Source organism: Tinamus guttatus, unplaced genomic scaffold (genome assembly GCF_059628265.1).
Source record: "Tinamus guttatus ecotype Peru unplaced genomic scaffold, ASM5962826v1 Tinamus_guttatus_pri_ptg000169l, whole genome shotgun sequence".
Classification (NCBI taxonomy): Eukaryota; Metazoa; Chordata; class Aves; order Tinamiformes; family Tinamidae; genus Tinamus; species Tinamus guttatus.
In genome coordinates this window covers 2,114,360-2,131,370 of record NW_028288703.1, presented here as the reverse complement: position 1 = coordinate 2,131,370, position 17,011 = coordinate 2,114,360, and the positions used below count along the sequence as shown (strand labels likewise).

Sequence of the window (17,011 nt, the reverse complement as noted above, 5' to 3'; positions counted from 1 at the left end):
ATTTCTAAGCACTGTATTTATGTGTCCTCTACACAACAGCATCTATTTCACTGCTCCTCATCTTTAAGTAGATAGTCAAAGCTCCAAATATTGCTGAATTGGTAGCTCTTGCTTCAACAAAATGAATGAACTTTCTACTGTGAATTTTGGAGTAAGAGACCAAGAAAAAGGAGAACGGGACCAGCCTGAGGCTGGGCAGAACAGCCGTCCTTCCCTAAAGATACCCCAAATTACTGTCATCTCTGCAGTCTCAGCACTCCAACCCGAGCCCTTTCTGTTGGCAGCTAATTCCCTCAGCCCAGTTTAGGACCATTCCCCTTGCAGCTCGGATCAGGGCGCAAACCTCAAAAATACAGTACTCAGTTAAACTACCTTGAGATATATAGTATTAGCAAAGATCAAAAATACCTGGAACTTCTACTTGGACATCAGATTTTTTTTTTCTTCACCTAACTCAAAATTTTACTCAAAATTATTGTGGAGAAAAGGACCGTGACAGCTCTACCCTTGTGAAAACAACAGCACTTTAGTGTCACTGCTCTTTAGATATAAATAGCAAATCCTACAGACGTCTGACTGTTCCCATAAAACAAGAACATAAACTTACCTATGTATTCAGTAAATTCAAATTGCTAAAATAAATTGAGTTTTAAACTGTACCTTTAAGAATAATTTTCTATTAGACATGCCTCTATCCAATTGATAGTTTCCTGTTGTATTTTTTCTCTTATTACTGAGAAAAGTCATCTGAAAACATAGTGTTTTTTTTTTTTTTTAAAAAAAGCTACAGCTACTAAAGTTCTATTTTGGAAAACCAATACATTCTTGTTTTGATATTAGGTGCTTTGTCTGGAAGGCAACCAAAAACCACATGTGTTACCTGTATTTCAGTGGAGTGAAGTAGGTTAGAAATTCCAGGTCCCTGACTGGGTGCAGCGATGCACCTCATAGTTCAAAGAAAGGGCCAGAAAATTGCAAAGGAGGATTTCTGACCACATTTGAAAGAAAATAATTTCAAAATACCTACTGCAAATAAATGCAGCTGTCAAAACAGGCTGTGCTTCACCATCCCCCATACCCGTTTGCTTCGAAAATCACCACGGATATTGTGGGCTGCATCTGCAGAGCTGACCATGCTGGCGTCTCTACTTGCTGAAAATCTATCAGCTCATGTCAGTGAAAACCCAAGTAAACCTCAGGCCATGGCGAGACGACGTCATCTCAACCACGTGCATCACCTCACTTCCCTTTGAACAGAGATTCAAGCTACTTGCAGGTTTATTTTAGCAAAATTATACACGACATCGACCTTAAATTCATTTCTGCAGCACTTGAAAAACAGACATTGTTTTCTGTGCTTCTTCCCAGTGAATCATAACAAAGGCTGCAGCACTTGCCTAGCGTCATGTGCTCAGATGGATGTCATACCAAAACCACACACATCCTGCCTGCGAACTGCAAGCTGCTCCACTTTGCTTCTAAATAACGTCTGCTAATTGAGAGCAATGTCTCCGTCCTCTGCAGAAAGCCCTTCAAAAGGTAGAGAAAATTAAGTGGCCTTTATTTGTACTTTTTTTTTTTTTCCTTTCTTTTTGTCCTACCTTTTTTGGTACACCCTTGCAGCGCGGCTGCTCTGCTCCCTGGCACAAAGCTGTGCTAAGTCAGAGCCCCCCTGCAGGAACAGCCCAACTCCGCCAGCTGCTGAAGGAAATGGGAGAGGCCTCTGACGGGGCCGGGCTCCTGCGCTCGCTGCCAGGCGCAGACTCTGCGGAGCCGGTGCCAGGAGCTCCCTCCACGGCAGGGAATCGCCAGGGCGCTGCAGGAGCGGGTTTCTGTGTGCGCTGCACACGCGCTCGCACGCACCGCGCTCTCATTAGCCTCTGTAATGCTCATACAAATACAGGTTACTGTACTGCTGAAGTAAACTTTTTCAGTTGTGTCAACTGATTCAGATGCAACTATTTTCAGCACCCTGTAAAATACTCATTTTCTGGCTTGTTCTACTGGACTCGCTCACAGAGCAGGAGCTCTGACAGCGGCTCTCTGCTTTTGTTGAGGACTAACTTAGAACTTATAATCAACTGCTAGAAGATACGTTCTCAGCATGATGGGGATTCCTTTCCTGCAAAAGTCTCTATTTATAATCTATCAATTTGGTTATTTTGAGGTGAGAAAACATGATTGTAGGGTGCCATTCCAATAAGGATCCAGAGAAAAAATCCTACGTGTTCCTTAAAATTTTTAATCTAAAATGAACTAAAATCGAATAAAACCCCAAAATATTATCAGTTCAGTCTTTGGGCATCATCTGATTATCCAAAATATTTGCAACGTTGAAGAAAATATGAACAGTAAAACCAGGGCTGTACTCGCTGCGGCCAGGCCTGTGCTGAACGGCCACCACTTAATCCCTGTCCCTTCTTCATGCTGTGACTGACTGGCCCATTGTAAAGAGCCTGATGCTTGCCTATCTTGCCTATTATTTTAAGTAGCCTTTTTCTTTCTTCTCTCGCTTCGTGCTCCATCCCAAAGAGCCCCAAAGCAGACGCCTGATGGGCGCGCGTGCCCCGTGCCCACCACAGTGCCCGGGGCCTGCGGTCTCCTACTCTCCCCCACTGTAACCTGCCCTCACAACTTTTCAACCCATAAATATTTCCCTTCAGTGCTCCCGCCAATGGAAAAACATTCAGGATGAGAAGTTGGCTTCAAAGAAAACCAGGAAAAACAGGTCAGGCTTTCTAAATCCATTCTCACTAAGTTAGGTTTTTCAGAGCTAAAACCTTGGATTGCAAAGTTGCTTGCGCACGTAATCAACCAGGGGAATAAATTTCACAGCAGGAAAAAAAAGCAGGAAAAATAGCAGGAAAAAAAAAAGATTAATAACCTGTAAAATACCATGAAGAAATGTCTAACTACTGCCTGCACCCAGCAAAAACATTCAGAGCCAGTGAAAAGCTCTCCTTTCCTGATGCTTTAATGTTCCCAACGATAAAAATACGCAAGAGAACCAACCACGTCCTACAACATCTTAGCCAAAAGCCAAACCCACAAAGCTCAAATCTAGAGCTGATGTACAGTAAAATAGGTTAATACAATCTCAGACCCTACTCTATTATTTTTCTCTTAAGAAGTGTTTGGTCTCCTTTTGTTCCAAGAAATATTTGCACACTCATAAAATTGTTTTAAAAGGTAGCACTGGGCATTTTGTGATGCTTAGCATTCGTTCCAGGCCTAAGTGAGACTTAGGGATTTACTAAATAAAAAAATATTTCAGTGCTAGAATACAGGCATCTGCACACAAGCCACAAGTTACGACAAAGTTATCTGACCACAATAGGTATAGACAGACCCCTAAGTCCCCAAACTCCAATTCAACAGGAAAATAAAAACACTCCATATTCCCAGCTCCCCTGCTGCTCTGCTCTGCACTTGCACAGCCGTCTGCTCAGCCCCAAGCCTCCAGAATGCTCCCTCCAATTTTGTGTGGCGCTCCTGAGGGCTTATTTTATAAGGACCATGAAGTTTTGAAGAGGTTTATCTGAGGCTATACCAAAGATGTAAATCACAAACATAAATATCTGGAAATCTTCTGAAATGGCAAATGATCTCCCCTTCATTCTACTGGGGTATCTGTAAATATGAACCAGCTGCTCAGGAAATTTATATATATATATATATATATATATATATATATATATACACACACACACGCACATACACACACACACACACACACACTCACAAACATGTATATCACTAAAATCTCAAAAAGTAGAGCTGGAAGAATGGAAAGCTGCAGGCATTTCAGTATTACCACAATGACAAGTGCCCATGAATATTAGGACATTGAAATAATTAACAATAAAAAATCCTAAAATGCATCATCATGTTATGACTTCAAGAGGGTAATAAGCATAAAACATTTTACCTCTTCAAAGTTCTGCTAGACTTTATCCAGGTGGAAGCTACCAGCTGACTGTGCCTGCTCTGCCTGGCATATTTCAAGATCAAGGACAACAGATACTGAACCTCCTGCCAATCTGTTAGCGAGGACAGAACTTTCTCTTCTGGTTCTCCAGCCTGGTGACTTCACCAGCTTCCTCTGTTTACATCCACAGTGGGACAGGAACTAGAAAGGCAAGTTACTGCTGGCAGAGAAACTAAAAATACCTCTGTGGAAGTAAAGTGCTTCTTGCCTGATGCTTTGAATTGCTTGGGTGACAGGAAAACCATCCAGAAGAGCAAATCATAAAAGATGAAGTTAAAGAGACACTGCAAACTTTTTTTACTTGTTTTTTTAAACAAATTTTTCAGAGCAGGAAGGAGAATCTGACAGTAAATATAAGCAAAGGGCAAAAAGACCTCCAGGAAAACAGCTAGGAGGTCAGAGGGGTTCTTGAAAAAAAAGGCAGACACAGCAGTAAAATGATTAATTCATACCCAACCACGGTGTCCACCCAAACACCTCTAGCAGGCATTTCCTCTTGCATTCTACCAATTCATACGCTGGGTCATGTGTAGCTTTTATAATTCAGCCATGTTGAGATCCTTTTGAAGTCAAACTTGGCTCATGCAACAAACCTTTTATACTGAGTCACTGGAAAATACTGTAAAAACTATTTATGATCACACAGAGAAAACTGTGAGCCAATGTAAGGTGAAAGCTTGCATATAAAATACACACAGCAGTGGGTCATGTCCTAATGCAACAGGATTAGCCACATACATGTGTGCTCAATATTGCCAGGGTGCAGCAGGCTGCTCTGCAGGCTCTGGGGAAACTTGGTGGTGTTGAAAATCTGCTGAAACTGTTAGGGAAAATAAAAAATGCCAGTTACATTTTCATACAGCATGTTGCAGGTAGCCACTTCCAGGTAGCCATTTTCTACTTTTTGATTTTAAAAAGTACTTTCCTCCAGCAGTTACAGCTGTCACGACTATTTTAGCCTGGGGTAATAAGTTTCAGTCCATCTAATTCAGGTCAAATTCTCCCAAGTCTCTGGACTTTTACTCAGCTCAGTCACATAAAGGACCAGGTCAGGTAGGTTTGTGGACTGGAGGAGCAGTCTAACTTTTTCTCCAGATCAATGATGTGGGAAGTACAAGATCACAACTACCTGAGAGCACAACTGAGATCTTTAACACCACAGGCCTTTCGCAGAAAAGAAGGTCACAGTGCTGGAACTGACCATGTCCAAGTGACTGGAGACAAGATCAAACATTCCTTGTCTTCCTAAATTTGAACAGTTCTTAAGAGAGAAAAGGGCCTAGATCATTAATACTTAGCAATTACAGTTTGTATCAGCTATACAACCTTCCATTAGCTGAGGTGAGGCAAGGAGAGCAAAGAAACTATGTTCATTCACCTTTGAGAGAGGAATTTCACTATACTCAACAGGCCTTAGATTGAAATTCGTGTTTTACATCAACTAGCTCTAAAAAAAGAGTTTTCTCATGGGCTACTTTATAAAAGGAGTGAACTTTTCTTTAAAACTTTATTGAAACTGTTTGCAATTGCTAATAAAACTTGAATTAGTGACATCTCTAAAAGCACTCTAAGTACAGTAACGGCTTGATTTTATTTTGCACAGCTATTCATATTAACACAGTAATATAATTACTTTAAAAAGCTGACCACCACCCCAGCCACAGCAGAAGCAGTTAACAGTTACTGGGTAGGTGAGGTGCCCAAGCTAAAGCTGCCCAGCTCTGCAATGAACAGCAGCTTAAGGAACTGCGGTTTGCAAGAGACTTTAGTGAGTTAGAAAAGAAAATCACAAGCAGAAAGGTTTTGGCATTTTGTTTCCTCCCTTTTCAGAAGGCTGATCTATGAATATTCAAAGCCGCTCATCCGGGCTGCAAAAACCAAGTCATGACAATACAGCTCCAATGTAAACACACACACACACACGTATATGCACACACTGGGCTATACCCCCCCCAGCCTCCCCACTATACATGCAACGTGTTCTACAGCCCATGACAGCAAGGGCAGAGCTGCCACAGCAGCACATGGATCGACCTTAACCTGACTAACACTCAGCTCCCCCTATTTCCAGCAACCATACAGCTGCGCCGCATTAGGATGGCATGAAACAGTAACTAGGGGGGTCTCAGACTTCTTCCCAGATGTTTTGGATTTTTTTTCTCATGGCTTATAAAATTAATCCTACCCCTTTTTTCCTAATCAGGTATTTTGCAATGCAATCATGGCAATGGAGTGCGTAGAAAGGGCTCCCATGTGCACGCAGGCCCGCAGGTACAACAAGCAAACAAACACAGGCTGCTTTCTATGTTCGCATTCCGCTGTGTTTTAGGAACAATATTTACATTGTGAATGAGAAATCTTGGAGAGCTGCGGAGCTTGTTTACACTGTCACGGCAGTTATGTAAAAAATGCAGAGGACCGCTCAGGTTCCAGTGAGTCCTGTGGACACGGCTACCTCACTTAGCCTCCATCAAGGCAACGTCAAAGCACAGGCGACTGCTGCAAACTTTTCCACGGGGGAAAGCGCTCCGTGGCTGAGGTCAGAGCCCTGCGCCCAGTGCGGGGAGGCTCCTTGGCTTCCCTCGCAGGGCTGGTGGCAGCCCCCGCGCTGCCCCGGGCCAGTACTAACCTCAGCGCAGTCATGGCGAGCGCGCGCGAAGGCGGCCGTGTCCTCCCACTGCCGCCCGGGGCCTCACAAACTTGGCTGCAGCGCGGCCGGCGCTGGCCGCCTCGTCGCACTAAGAGTCTCCGGCGGCGCCTCCCGGCCGCCCTGCTCTGCTGCTCCACTCTGCATCGCCACATGAGGTGTTAAATAAACCGGTTTTGCCCCCAAACCAGGCTAGGGAAATGTTATCACCACCCGCGCGGTGCTGCGGCACATTACATTCCCCTCCTTTCTCCATACTGCCTCTGACCAAGTACCAAAAGACGGGGGCAGTTTGGGGGACAGGTTGGCTGGTAGGTCGAGTACTTATTTGAAGTAATGCCTCTTGGTTCCCCCATCCACAGAAGGAGGCCCAAACCCTTGTGCAGGAGTCGTCACTCCCAGTCCTGCAGCAATGAGTTAAAGGGCCCAGCTTGGGGCTGGGGCACATTACAGCATGGGAGAAAATGAAAGCAGACGGGTCCCGCCAGCGTTCACAGTCTGGGGAAAAAACGTAGGATTCAAGTAGAAATTAATGTAACATTTTATTCCAAATCTTACCCTGACAGTCATTGTCTATAGCAACCGTGTCCATAACACTGCGATTCTCAAGAGTGCAACTCTCTAGTAAATGGCACATCTGTCAAACTGCAGGAAACATCTGGGAAAATGGTTAAATAAAAAGAAGCAAGATTAAACCTTTGTTTCCATATGTTTGGAGTGTACATCTAGAGTATGTTTTTAAGTGTATTCTGGTTCTTTTCTTACACCTCCTGCCTAGGCATGGGACCAAGGCAGTGCAAGAGCTCAGGGGATTCGCATCCTGCACCCAGAGAAGTGATGCCCTCTGGGCACGCGCCGGCTCATCCACATGGGGTGATGCGGCTCACCGGGCTGCTTGGGGACCTCACACACTAACGTCCCCAGACGCCTCATGCTCCACTACGACGAAGGAAGAGACCTCAGCCAACGCAGCCCGGCTACCTGCACGAACAGCTGCGGTCTGAGCAGGTCCAGTCTTTCTGCTAAATATCCATATGCAGCCAACAGGTTTTAGCACTGAAACTGTCCATAGGCCCAACTGGCATCCCAGGTGGAAAGGCACTTTCTGAAATTCTCACTCAGGTAACAACTTCTGCAGAATTCACATACTGTTTAAGATTAACTGAAAGCTCTGAAGTTCAGTTTTATCCACATTTGTTAGAAACCGTATGCGAAGTCTGCATAATGACTGATCTGCATTATGAACCCCCATTCCCCGCATCATTCAGAAATGAAAAGCAGAAAAAGAATAAACATTTTAGGAAGGCAGATTGCTCAGTAATCCTTAGGATAATGTAATCAGCAAGAGACAACTCTAACAGCTATACTAGAAATACAGAGAATTTCAGCTTCAACAGGACCCCTTTGAAAACACCAGGTTAATCCTAAAATACTTCCAAAGCAAACTCATGCCAAGGTGCCTTCTCGTGATGATGCCTGCACGCAAGCGAGGCACACTCTGGGAGTTCCAAGTCATGTGTGCACACTGGATAATTTTAATTCCAATTTGTCACAATAAGATGACAGGGTAAACATATATCTTAATACCACATGAAGTTGGAGCAGTAACCTTAAAACATGGTAGGTAGCGGCAAAGAAAATTTTTGCAGATTCCCAGGTTACCTCTAGGCTCAGGCTGAAATCACTTCCAGGCCTCGCTTGGGTCCAGCCCATACCAAAACAGGGATCTGCTTTTCTGTGCAACATCTGAACCCAGCACTCTGGGCGAGGAGGAGGGTGACCAGACCTTCCTCACAGGTCCTACAGATCCTCCTCGGTCCCGAGGCCGGCCCTTCACTGAGCACTTCAGATCTTACTCCAAACCGCCTGCATTGAGCTACTTGCAGGCAACAAGCTTGAAGAGGACACAGCTGAGGTGGCAGATGCAGATTAATGCACAGACCCTTGTCCTTTATTACAAGGATAAACCAAATTGGGTCATGCAAATCAAGAGATGATTATTCTTCTAATACCTACTTAAATGCTGCATTTGCTGGCCATGAGATGTTTTTCATTGCAAACCCAGTGCTACCAAAATAAGCAGGAATTGCAACCCAGAGGCAAATACACCATTCACAGCACTGCGCCTCTCCACGCTTCCAAACCCAAACCGCCAGCTTTCAGCCTACAAGCTAACAAAAAGTTTAGCTTCCTTCCAATATAAATTCAGATGGCCAGTTTCGTATGTAATTTCACTAACAGTACAAAATCTGTATACTCTGGAAGATGTCAGTGACATCAGTTCACTTTAAGATTAAGTACAGTGATTCGCCCCACGAAGTGCTGGCACGCAAACTCTTTAAAATAGCTACACCGCATTATAAAGCACCAGCGTTAACTGCCGCCTGTACAAGTACAGTTAAAAGTTACATGCTTGCTAGTTCCTAGTAAAAATTGGAGAAGCAAAAAGAGATCGGTGTCATTCCCTAAAAGAAAAAAAAAGTGGGTTGTGCTCTTGGTATTTAATCATTTTATTTGCTGCTTGGCAAACAAATGCAATGAGAAGAAATTGTTATCGGGCTTCTCAGTTCCCTGCAAGGACTCTTAAGGCAGAAATGCTGCCTGCTGGGAAAAGGCTGATGTCAGCTCTTAAGAGCTCCCTGCAAGGATAAGGAGGCCTTTGTTTTCAGCTGAACTGTGAAAATGAGAAAATGCCTCCAGCCTGACAAACAAGAAACCCACATAACATAGGTCAGGCTGGAGACCTTCACTTAAAGGTACACCGCCCTTCACTCCCATTACCCTTGCATCACAACACCCAGCTACAGTTCATTTTACACCAGAGTTACCATGAAATGCTAAGTAAATCGTGGAAATATAACAAAGAAGCTCCGTTTGTTCAGAAAGACGGGTCTAGCTCCCCAGTCACTGCAGCCATACGCAAAGCGCTCATAATTCTTACATAAACCAAGTTCCTAATTACTCTTCTGCAGATGAAGGTGATCTTTTAGTAAAGTCAAATGAAAACAAAAACATGTTCCAACATGATGTTTAAAAATAAACTTGCTTCTCCTTTACACAGCATCAGAAATAAAGTGTGGTGCAAGTCCACTTCAATTCAGCAAGATTATAAACTTAGCAAATACATTTTAAGCAAAGTGTTTGAGAGAGAGAAAAGAAAATGCTGAATGAAAAGAAAAAAAAAAAAAGAGGAATTGTATATTGCAGTGCCCAGGGAGAAGCACAAGACACTGCCAGAAAGGTTTTAAATTACAGTATCTGTGTGGTGGTGGGTGGGGGGGCTCCTTTTCCCCAAGTGGGGAATTTAAGGGTATAATATATATAATCACAGAAATACTGAAATTTTATCAGTAGAATCCAGTTCACCACCATAAATAAGCAAAGCAGTTTCACATGCAGAGTTTAAAAACTAAATCTGGAATGTCACAAGGCATATTTCGTTATCAGAAAGCAGAGAACCAGCTCCTCCAAAATGCAGAACCTTGGGTGCCTCTGCTCCATGCATGGAGCTCCCCAGGCCCCACTGCAGGCAGCTCGGCAGGAGGGCAGGACACACCATGCACTCTACTCCAAAGCCCAGGAGCCGGGTGTTCTGTGCGAGCACACCTGAGCACAGCACTGAAAGAACCTCATCAAAGATGATACTTTAATGCAGCTGGGAGTTAGTGACACCTGAGCAAGGACTATCTCAATACATTCAATTCCAAAACAAAAGGCTGGAGGCCTTCAGCTCCTAACAACACATCCCAAGCAATTAAATGGATCCCTTCCCAATCTGATGCCCAGTACACTGCTAGAGTACTGTTGCCTATGAGTTAGCACCAAATCACTCCTAAAACACTCTACTAATTTATATGAGCCACCATGTACAACTATTGCACTATTTCGTTATACTATTGCGTTTGTAGACATGCCAGGCTTAAGAGGATCAATTTACAACCAATTCCCAGTTCCACCAAGACAACCCAAGACCCTCATGTCTGAGCCAGAGATGCTCCTGGCTACAAAGACTTCTGCCCTCCAAGCGCTGACATTCACACAGAGAAGACCCGTCGTGCTGCACACGTGCAGTAACTGAAGGCCTCCAGGGTGAGGGGAGGGAGCAAAAGCCACCCCGTGGCACCCAGAGGTGGTCGGTAGCACTGGTTGAGGCCATTACACCCACAGCATTGTTGGATCTGTAGCTCTCTCCTCCTACGCCGTTGGGGGACTGTGTAAGTTGAAAGCCTCAGAGTGCATGGCCACTAAAACCTCATCTTTATAATCCAGATCACAAATATGCTTAATGCCGGTTCAGAGGGGCAGTGCTGCACGCATTTAGGTTAGTCACCCAGTGGCATCCACAATACTTGGATATTGTGATCGAGGCCTGCAAAAAAAATCCGCCCATGTTTACCAAATTTAATAATTCTGCTATGACACAAAACAAGGGTAGAGAGGGCCCTATTTAGGATACATAGGATGTTTTACATTTTAACTCCAAAGGTGGCTATTTTTTAATAATTGGTCTGTTAGACCTTTTTTTTTTTAAAAAAAAAAAAAATAGGTCTGTTTCTGAAAGAAACTTTTGAGCTTTTGTGATATTCAGTTAAAAAGGCTGGATATTTTCAGCCAGATTAAACTTTGAAAATAAAACAGAAAAAAAAAAAAAGTTTAGTGCGTGCTATGTTACATTATGATTCATCTGAACCTCACGGTTTAATTCAAGTAGACTGAGCCACATCATATGAACACTAGCCAGATAATCAGTGCTCTTATAATAAGATGAAAACATGCACATTTCATATACAAAATCATGAAGAGAATCAGTCCATTAAGTAAAAATGCCTCACTGGAAAAGACCAGACTTGTTCAACATACACCTAAGGGGTCATGTGAAATAACTCCCTATCTTTTAGTTTTGAACTTTGCTTCAGTGTGGGTCTGTTAGTTCAGTCTTCATTTGCATTTATGGCCTCCAATATATAAAGGGCCATAATAGTGTATGTAACTGCCAGCTTGCAGTTACATCACTAGCATAAGAATTTTGAAAAATCCAACTTTTCACAAAGTTGGAAAAAAAATTAAAAAGGCCGTAAAAGTGTGTCACATATTGCCGTAAAAAAAATACCATACAGTTCTTTCCAAAACCAGCATTTTTACCGCCAAGGAAAGGCTATAAATTGTTATGTTTTTTAGGAGAGAGAGAGAAAGATAAATGTCTCTCTGCTTGTGAGCTTTTATTGTTTTGCATTACTTCAGCGCCGAATTCCTGATTTGTAACAAATTCCAAGACTGCAGACTACAGGCCCAGCCTCTGACTAACATTCTGGTGATTTATTTGAGGATAAATACCTCTGTCCGCATCTTATGACTGAACACAACAGTCCACAGCAGAGTGGAATGCGAGGAATGCGGAGGGCTGTGCAAGCTGAGGCAGCAGGGAACAGCGTTCAGCTATCAAGCTACCCTGGACTGCTGAACTGCTCCGATCACTTCCTCCAGGCAAGAATGAGAGGAATTATCCAGGCTGCATTTCATGCCAACCAGACCTGCATTCCCAAGAATGAGAACACGGCAAGAATGGCATCTGATGATTACCCAACACATGCACCTAGCTCATCAACACCTTACCTGTACAAGAAATTCCACATCCGACTGTAAGCGCTGGCGTGCAATAGTATAAGTAATGGTTAGCAACAACTGCAGCTTGCCCAGTTGTCAAAGCAGACTGTGGAGCAGCTGGTTCACAATCTCCTGGCCTCAGAAAAATGCAAAGCACTTCTGTTTCTCCTCCTTCTGCTTCCCCACCCTCCACTAGCAGAGCACAGAGGTGATGTGAAATCAGCAAATTGCCAAGAATAAAACCCCCAGTATTTTACAAATTGCAAGGCAAGTATAAATATTTCGCTATAAACAGCTGCATCAGGCTAATTCCTATTACCTGGTGTTGGGCGAAAACAAAACCAAGCAAAAAGTCACCTAATTAGGCCAGCCTTTGTGCAGATCTTCCATAGATATGAGAACAAAGGGCAAGTCTAGCCTGAAGTTTGCCATGCAATAGGATTTTAGCCCCCACAAAGACAGTTTTTGTGAACCACGAGTATTAAAAACAAGACACTTACAGATGCGGATTGAATATTCGACTCATTTTAGAAACATGTTCGTTTTCACAGTCTAGCTCATCATCCCCTTGGTCCATGCTGAGCTTTCTCTTGTTGGGGCTGATGGGAGGAGGGCCTGTTCGATGATTGGTTAGAGCGGAGGATACTGGAAGGGACTGCATTCTGGGCTCACCTCTTAGAGCGGCTTCACCTGCAGGAAGAGGACAAGCAAACAGGTAAAATGGGATGCCTTCTGAAAACATTCTTGCAGAAAAACAAAAAACATTCAAAGATCAAAAAGACACATGCTGTGCCAGGTGTGTGCAGGCGCATTTAAGTAAGCTGTATCTCAGTGCTTTATGCTGGAACATAACAACAGATTTAAAAAAAAAGTAATGGGTTTAACTCATACTCATCCCAGATGAGTTAAAAAGTTGAGCTAAAACATCCTCTTTTTTTTTTTTTTTTTTTTTTTTTGCAGAAACTTTCCTGCTTACAAGCTGCCTTTCTGACACTGAACTCTCCTTACATCACCCTGCAAAGCAGGAGCATTTGCTCCAAAATGCACTTTGTTCCCTTGCTTCTGGTTGTAGTTTTAAATTCCAGGATTGCAGTTCACATTTATTTCAAATACTCAAGATATAAAACTGAATAAACTCTGAAATTCTTAAATTATTCCTTGTATAAAAAGCTGTCCAAAACAAGTATGTCTGGTATAATACTACGCAAGGTAAAAATCAAGGGGAAAAAAAAAGGAACTTGCCGATGCAAGTGTAAATTTGTCCTTAAATGTCCCTCTCTGTTTTTACACTATGTTTGCAGCCATGAGCAAATAATGCATTTCTTCAGCACTACAATCATAAAGCTTCAATGCTAACACAGACCATTTTGGACCAGCCAGACTGGTGGCACACTGAGTAGCCTATACTTTTTATACAATCTGACACTTGGCAGAAAATGCCATTTTCAGAATGCCCAAGTCAAGCATAAATAATTTCAGAAATTATGCAATTAGCTCCTATATATAAGCACCCCCAAATATTGTTACTAAATAGGGACTGAAGTACTTCTCTCATTTCAATTAAACCCTGGACTGCTGTAGCCCAAAGGACAGAGTTGCCTTTCATCAACACCCACCCAAACCTCCTTAGACCTACAGTCTAGTTAGGCTTCATAGAGTTAAGATGTTAATAATTTGCTTTTCAAACTTTATAAGAGGCTGGGAGACAAGCCGAGTTATCACTGTTACCTTTTCTGGTAATGTGCCCAAAATAGTCACTTCTTGTGAGACTTTAAAATTTGTATTTTTCCTACTCTTGGAGAACTTAGTTTTCTCTATAGCCATAATTTTCAGAACTAAAATTAGGATAAAGTTAACTCCGTGCGCAGCCGAGGTGCCTGAGAAAAGCAATCTTTGTCTGTCGCCACACATTTCACACCAGCAGCAAGGCAGCGACTTGGAGAAGGCTGCCCTAGTTCCACACATGACAAATACTGTTTTGTTGGAGGAGGAGGAGGAGCAAACCTCCTGAATATTTACCAGTAAAAATAAACATTTTGCCAATTTAGTCAGCATAATATAAACTAGCAAATATACAGTGACCTATAATACACCACAAGTCAGGATTTTTATTAAACACTCTGGCACCGAATCTGAACTGGAACTTTCCATTTCAGCTCGAAATAGTAAAACCTGTGCTCTGCTGCACCAGGACAGACACCCAGGCTCCCTTCTCTTGCTTCCAACAAAAGGTTAATTGGAAATCCGCTCCGCTCCAAACACCCTAATGTCACAAAAATCTTTTATCAAGATGAGGACTCGTCATTTGAAATCATCATCATATCTGTAAAAACCCTGGACTGTCTTTGGCCCTTGGATTTTGCCAGTAGATACCTCCACCTACGTTGTGAAGATCACAACAAGCAAATCACAACATACCAAGAGCTCTCTGTGAGGAACTGCCCTCATTTTTATCTATGAAAAATAAGTTAATACCAATATCTAAAGATAAATCTAAAGGCAATGAAGGTCCATGCTATTTTGATGCCACCACAGCTCCTCACAGCCCCCAAATCACTTTGAGGGTGCAACACAGAGTGGTAAGTCCTCTGTGGGTATCAGCTGCCCTGATTTCTACCGGCGAGGCCACAGCCACTCTGAACACCCAACTCAAGTGGAAAGTCTCTAACCCTCGCTAGCAAGCAGCTGGAAACTTTTCCTTTTCCCCAGTCAACAGCTATGAGCCTCCTATTATGCAATTACCTTGCTGATTTTTTCTTTTTCGAAACAAAAACCCCAAGCTTTTATTATATGGATGGTAACAACAGCATTTATACATTAATGTTGACACTGGGTGCAAAGTCTGGCAAAAATGGCACTGCTGCCTTCTGCGGGGAATAAAGAAGCCCCTTTTGAAGGAAAGGGCTCCTCAGCAAGCAGCCGACGCTTGCAACATGCCTGCCCTTGCATGGTTTTGGGACAGAAACTGCACGGACGTATTGCTGTCCTTGTGCTGCATCACAAGTTCTCTTGTGGCCTGTAAGGTTGCTTAGGGCTAAAACTGCTTTATATTTAAATAAATAAGACTTCTTCATTTCCCACTACTTTCCTGCTTACCAAACTTGAATTCAAACCAGACAGAGAGAAACCACTGCAGAGTCTCCCAAACAAAATGCTGCTTTACTGCCTAGATTTGTCTCCCCATCTGACCACGCGCCATGGCAACCAGCCTCGGATCATACAACTGGCGGGCAGCGCTCTGATAAAACAACTGTATTCTATAAAATCTCCCCGAGTCCCTCCTCCAGCCTGCACAGGCCATTCCTGCCAGGCTCGCCCGCGCAGCCACCGCACATTTGTCAGGCCTCTCATAATGTCCCTCTGTCCCAAGAGCAGCTGCTCGGGCGCTCGGGAGCTGCTCCTTTCTACCAGCTCCACTCCTCATACTCGTGCCTTCGCCCTCACTCTTTTTTAAAAAAAAACTGTTCAGCAGACTGATAAAACGTAGACAGGCTGATCCTGCCTGCCTATACCCCACGCTGCAGGAACGCGTGCCGCTGCCTCACGCCAAGGCACTCGTGAGCCCGGGCTTCATTTTAGCCACTTAGGAGCCTAAACTGAAAGCGGTTCATGTGATCCTATGCAAACTCAACTAGATGCTTGTGAAAACAGCATGCCTCTCTTCAGCCATATATACCACCAAGATAGTTCTCTGTAAACACTGGATCTTTAACATTATTTGTGTTTCTCTTGCAGCTCAGTCAGCAGTATCTGTGTCCCTCCTGAAACACTCATACAACATAAACATCACAACAGCAAAAGTCATGTTTTTACAAGTGTGGATTTGACAGCACGACACCAGAGAAGTCTTAAAATATGTCTGAGAACTCCAGGAGACATCAAGACTGGAGGGAAAAAAAAAAAAAAAACACCTCTTTTGGCCGCTGGCTTCCTCTGCCCCGACCTCGCAGCGCAGTGCGGGCTGCACGCAGACGTGGCTACCACATCCACGGCCCCGTCCCCTGCCCCGCTTCCGCTCTCCTGCTGCCTGCCATTAATCCACACAACTGAGCATTAATTACAACCCAAAATAAATAAATAAATAAAAGGAATAAAAGGCTTTGGCTTTCCAACTGGAGATTTACATAACACAGACCTTAAGAGAGGCTGAAGTAAAGCTCACGCACCGCCCTTCTGCCTTCCACTGCTGTCCTGCATCCGATGAGCAGGGCTGCCACTGGAGCACAATTCCCAACACACTAACTTAGCAAAAAATCACCAATTGTGTTGTCTATCAACAGGATCCTTAACTTTACGAGCTTTGGATGAATTACTGGGCTGCAGACTACTCTATTAATAAAGTCACCAGCATAAATGTTTAAGCAGCCTTTAACATGCAATGAATCTTTAATTGCTTTTTCCAGTCCCTCTGGGCACAGGACATTGCCTTGTTCTTATTTGGCTGCACCTGAAATTTAATGACAAATTTTAGTATGGAGAACATTATTTTCTGATACTTTCTAGTGCAGGATGCAGGACAAGATGTGATATTGCCATGCCTGTCTGGTATTTAAAAACCTCTAAGCTGCATTGCCCTCTCGTGAGCACAGGACATTGCCTTGTGTTCCTGGGCCCAGATCTTCCCCAAAACCCATTGGACACGAACAGGTTCCAAGAGCAGTTTTCTCTACTGATCCAAGATCAAAATCAAAATGCTCATGACACATTAAACATTTCTTTTGAAAAGCCACAACATTTACGACAGCTGTATATCTGAACAGGATACTATAAAA

At 43.4% G+C, this 17,011-nt stretch overlaps 1 protein-coding gene across 2 annotated transcripts in view; it reads right to left on the bottom strand.

Annotated features, from left to right (window-relative positions):
• The window catches only part of VGLL4 (vestigial like family member 4), a 73,873-nt gene that overhangs the window by 10,162 nt on the left and 46,700 nt on the right, over positions 1 to 17,011 (bottom strand). For both annotated transcript variants that reach the window (XM_088522883.1, XM_010217318.2), the window contains one exon: positions 12,740 to 12,929. In XM_088522883.1, coding sequence (XP_088379009.1) covers positions 12,740 to 12,929 — 190 coding nt within the window. The remainder of the gene's footprint in view (positions 1 to 12,739; positions 12,930 to 17,011) is intronic.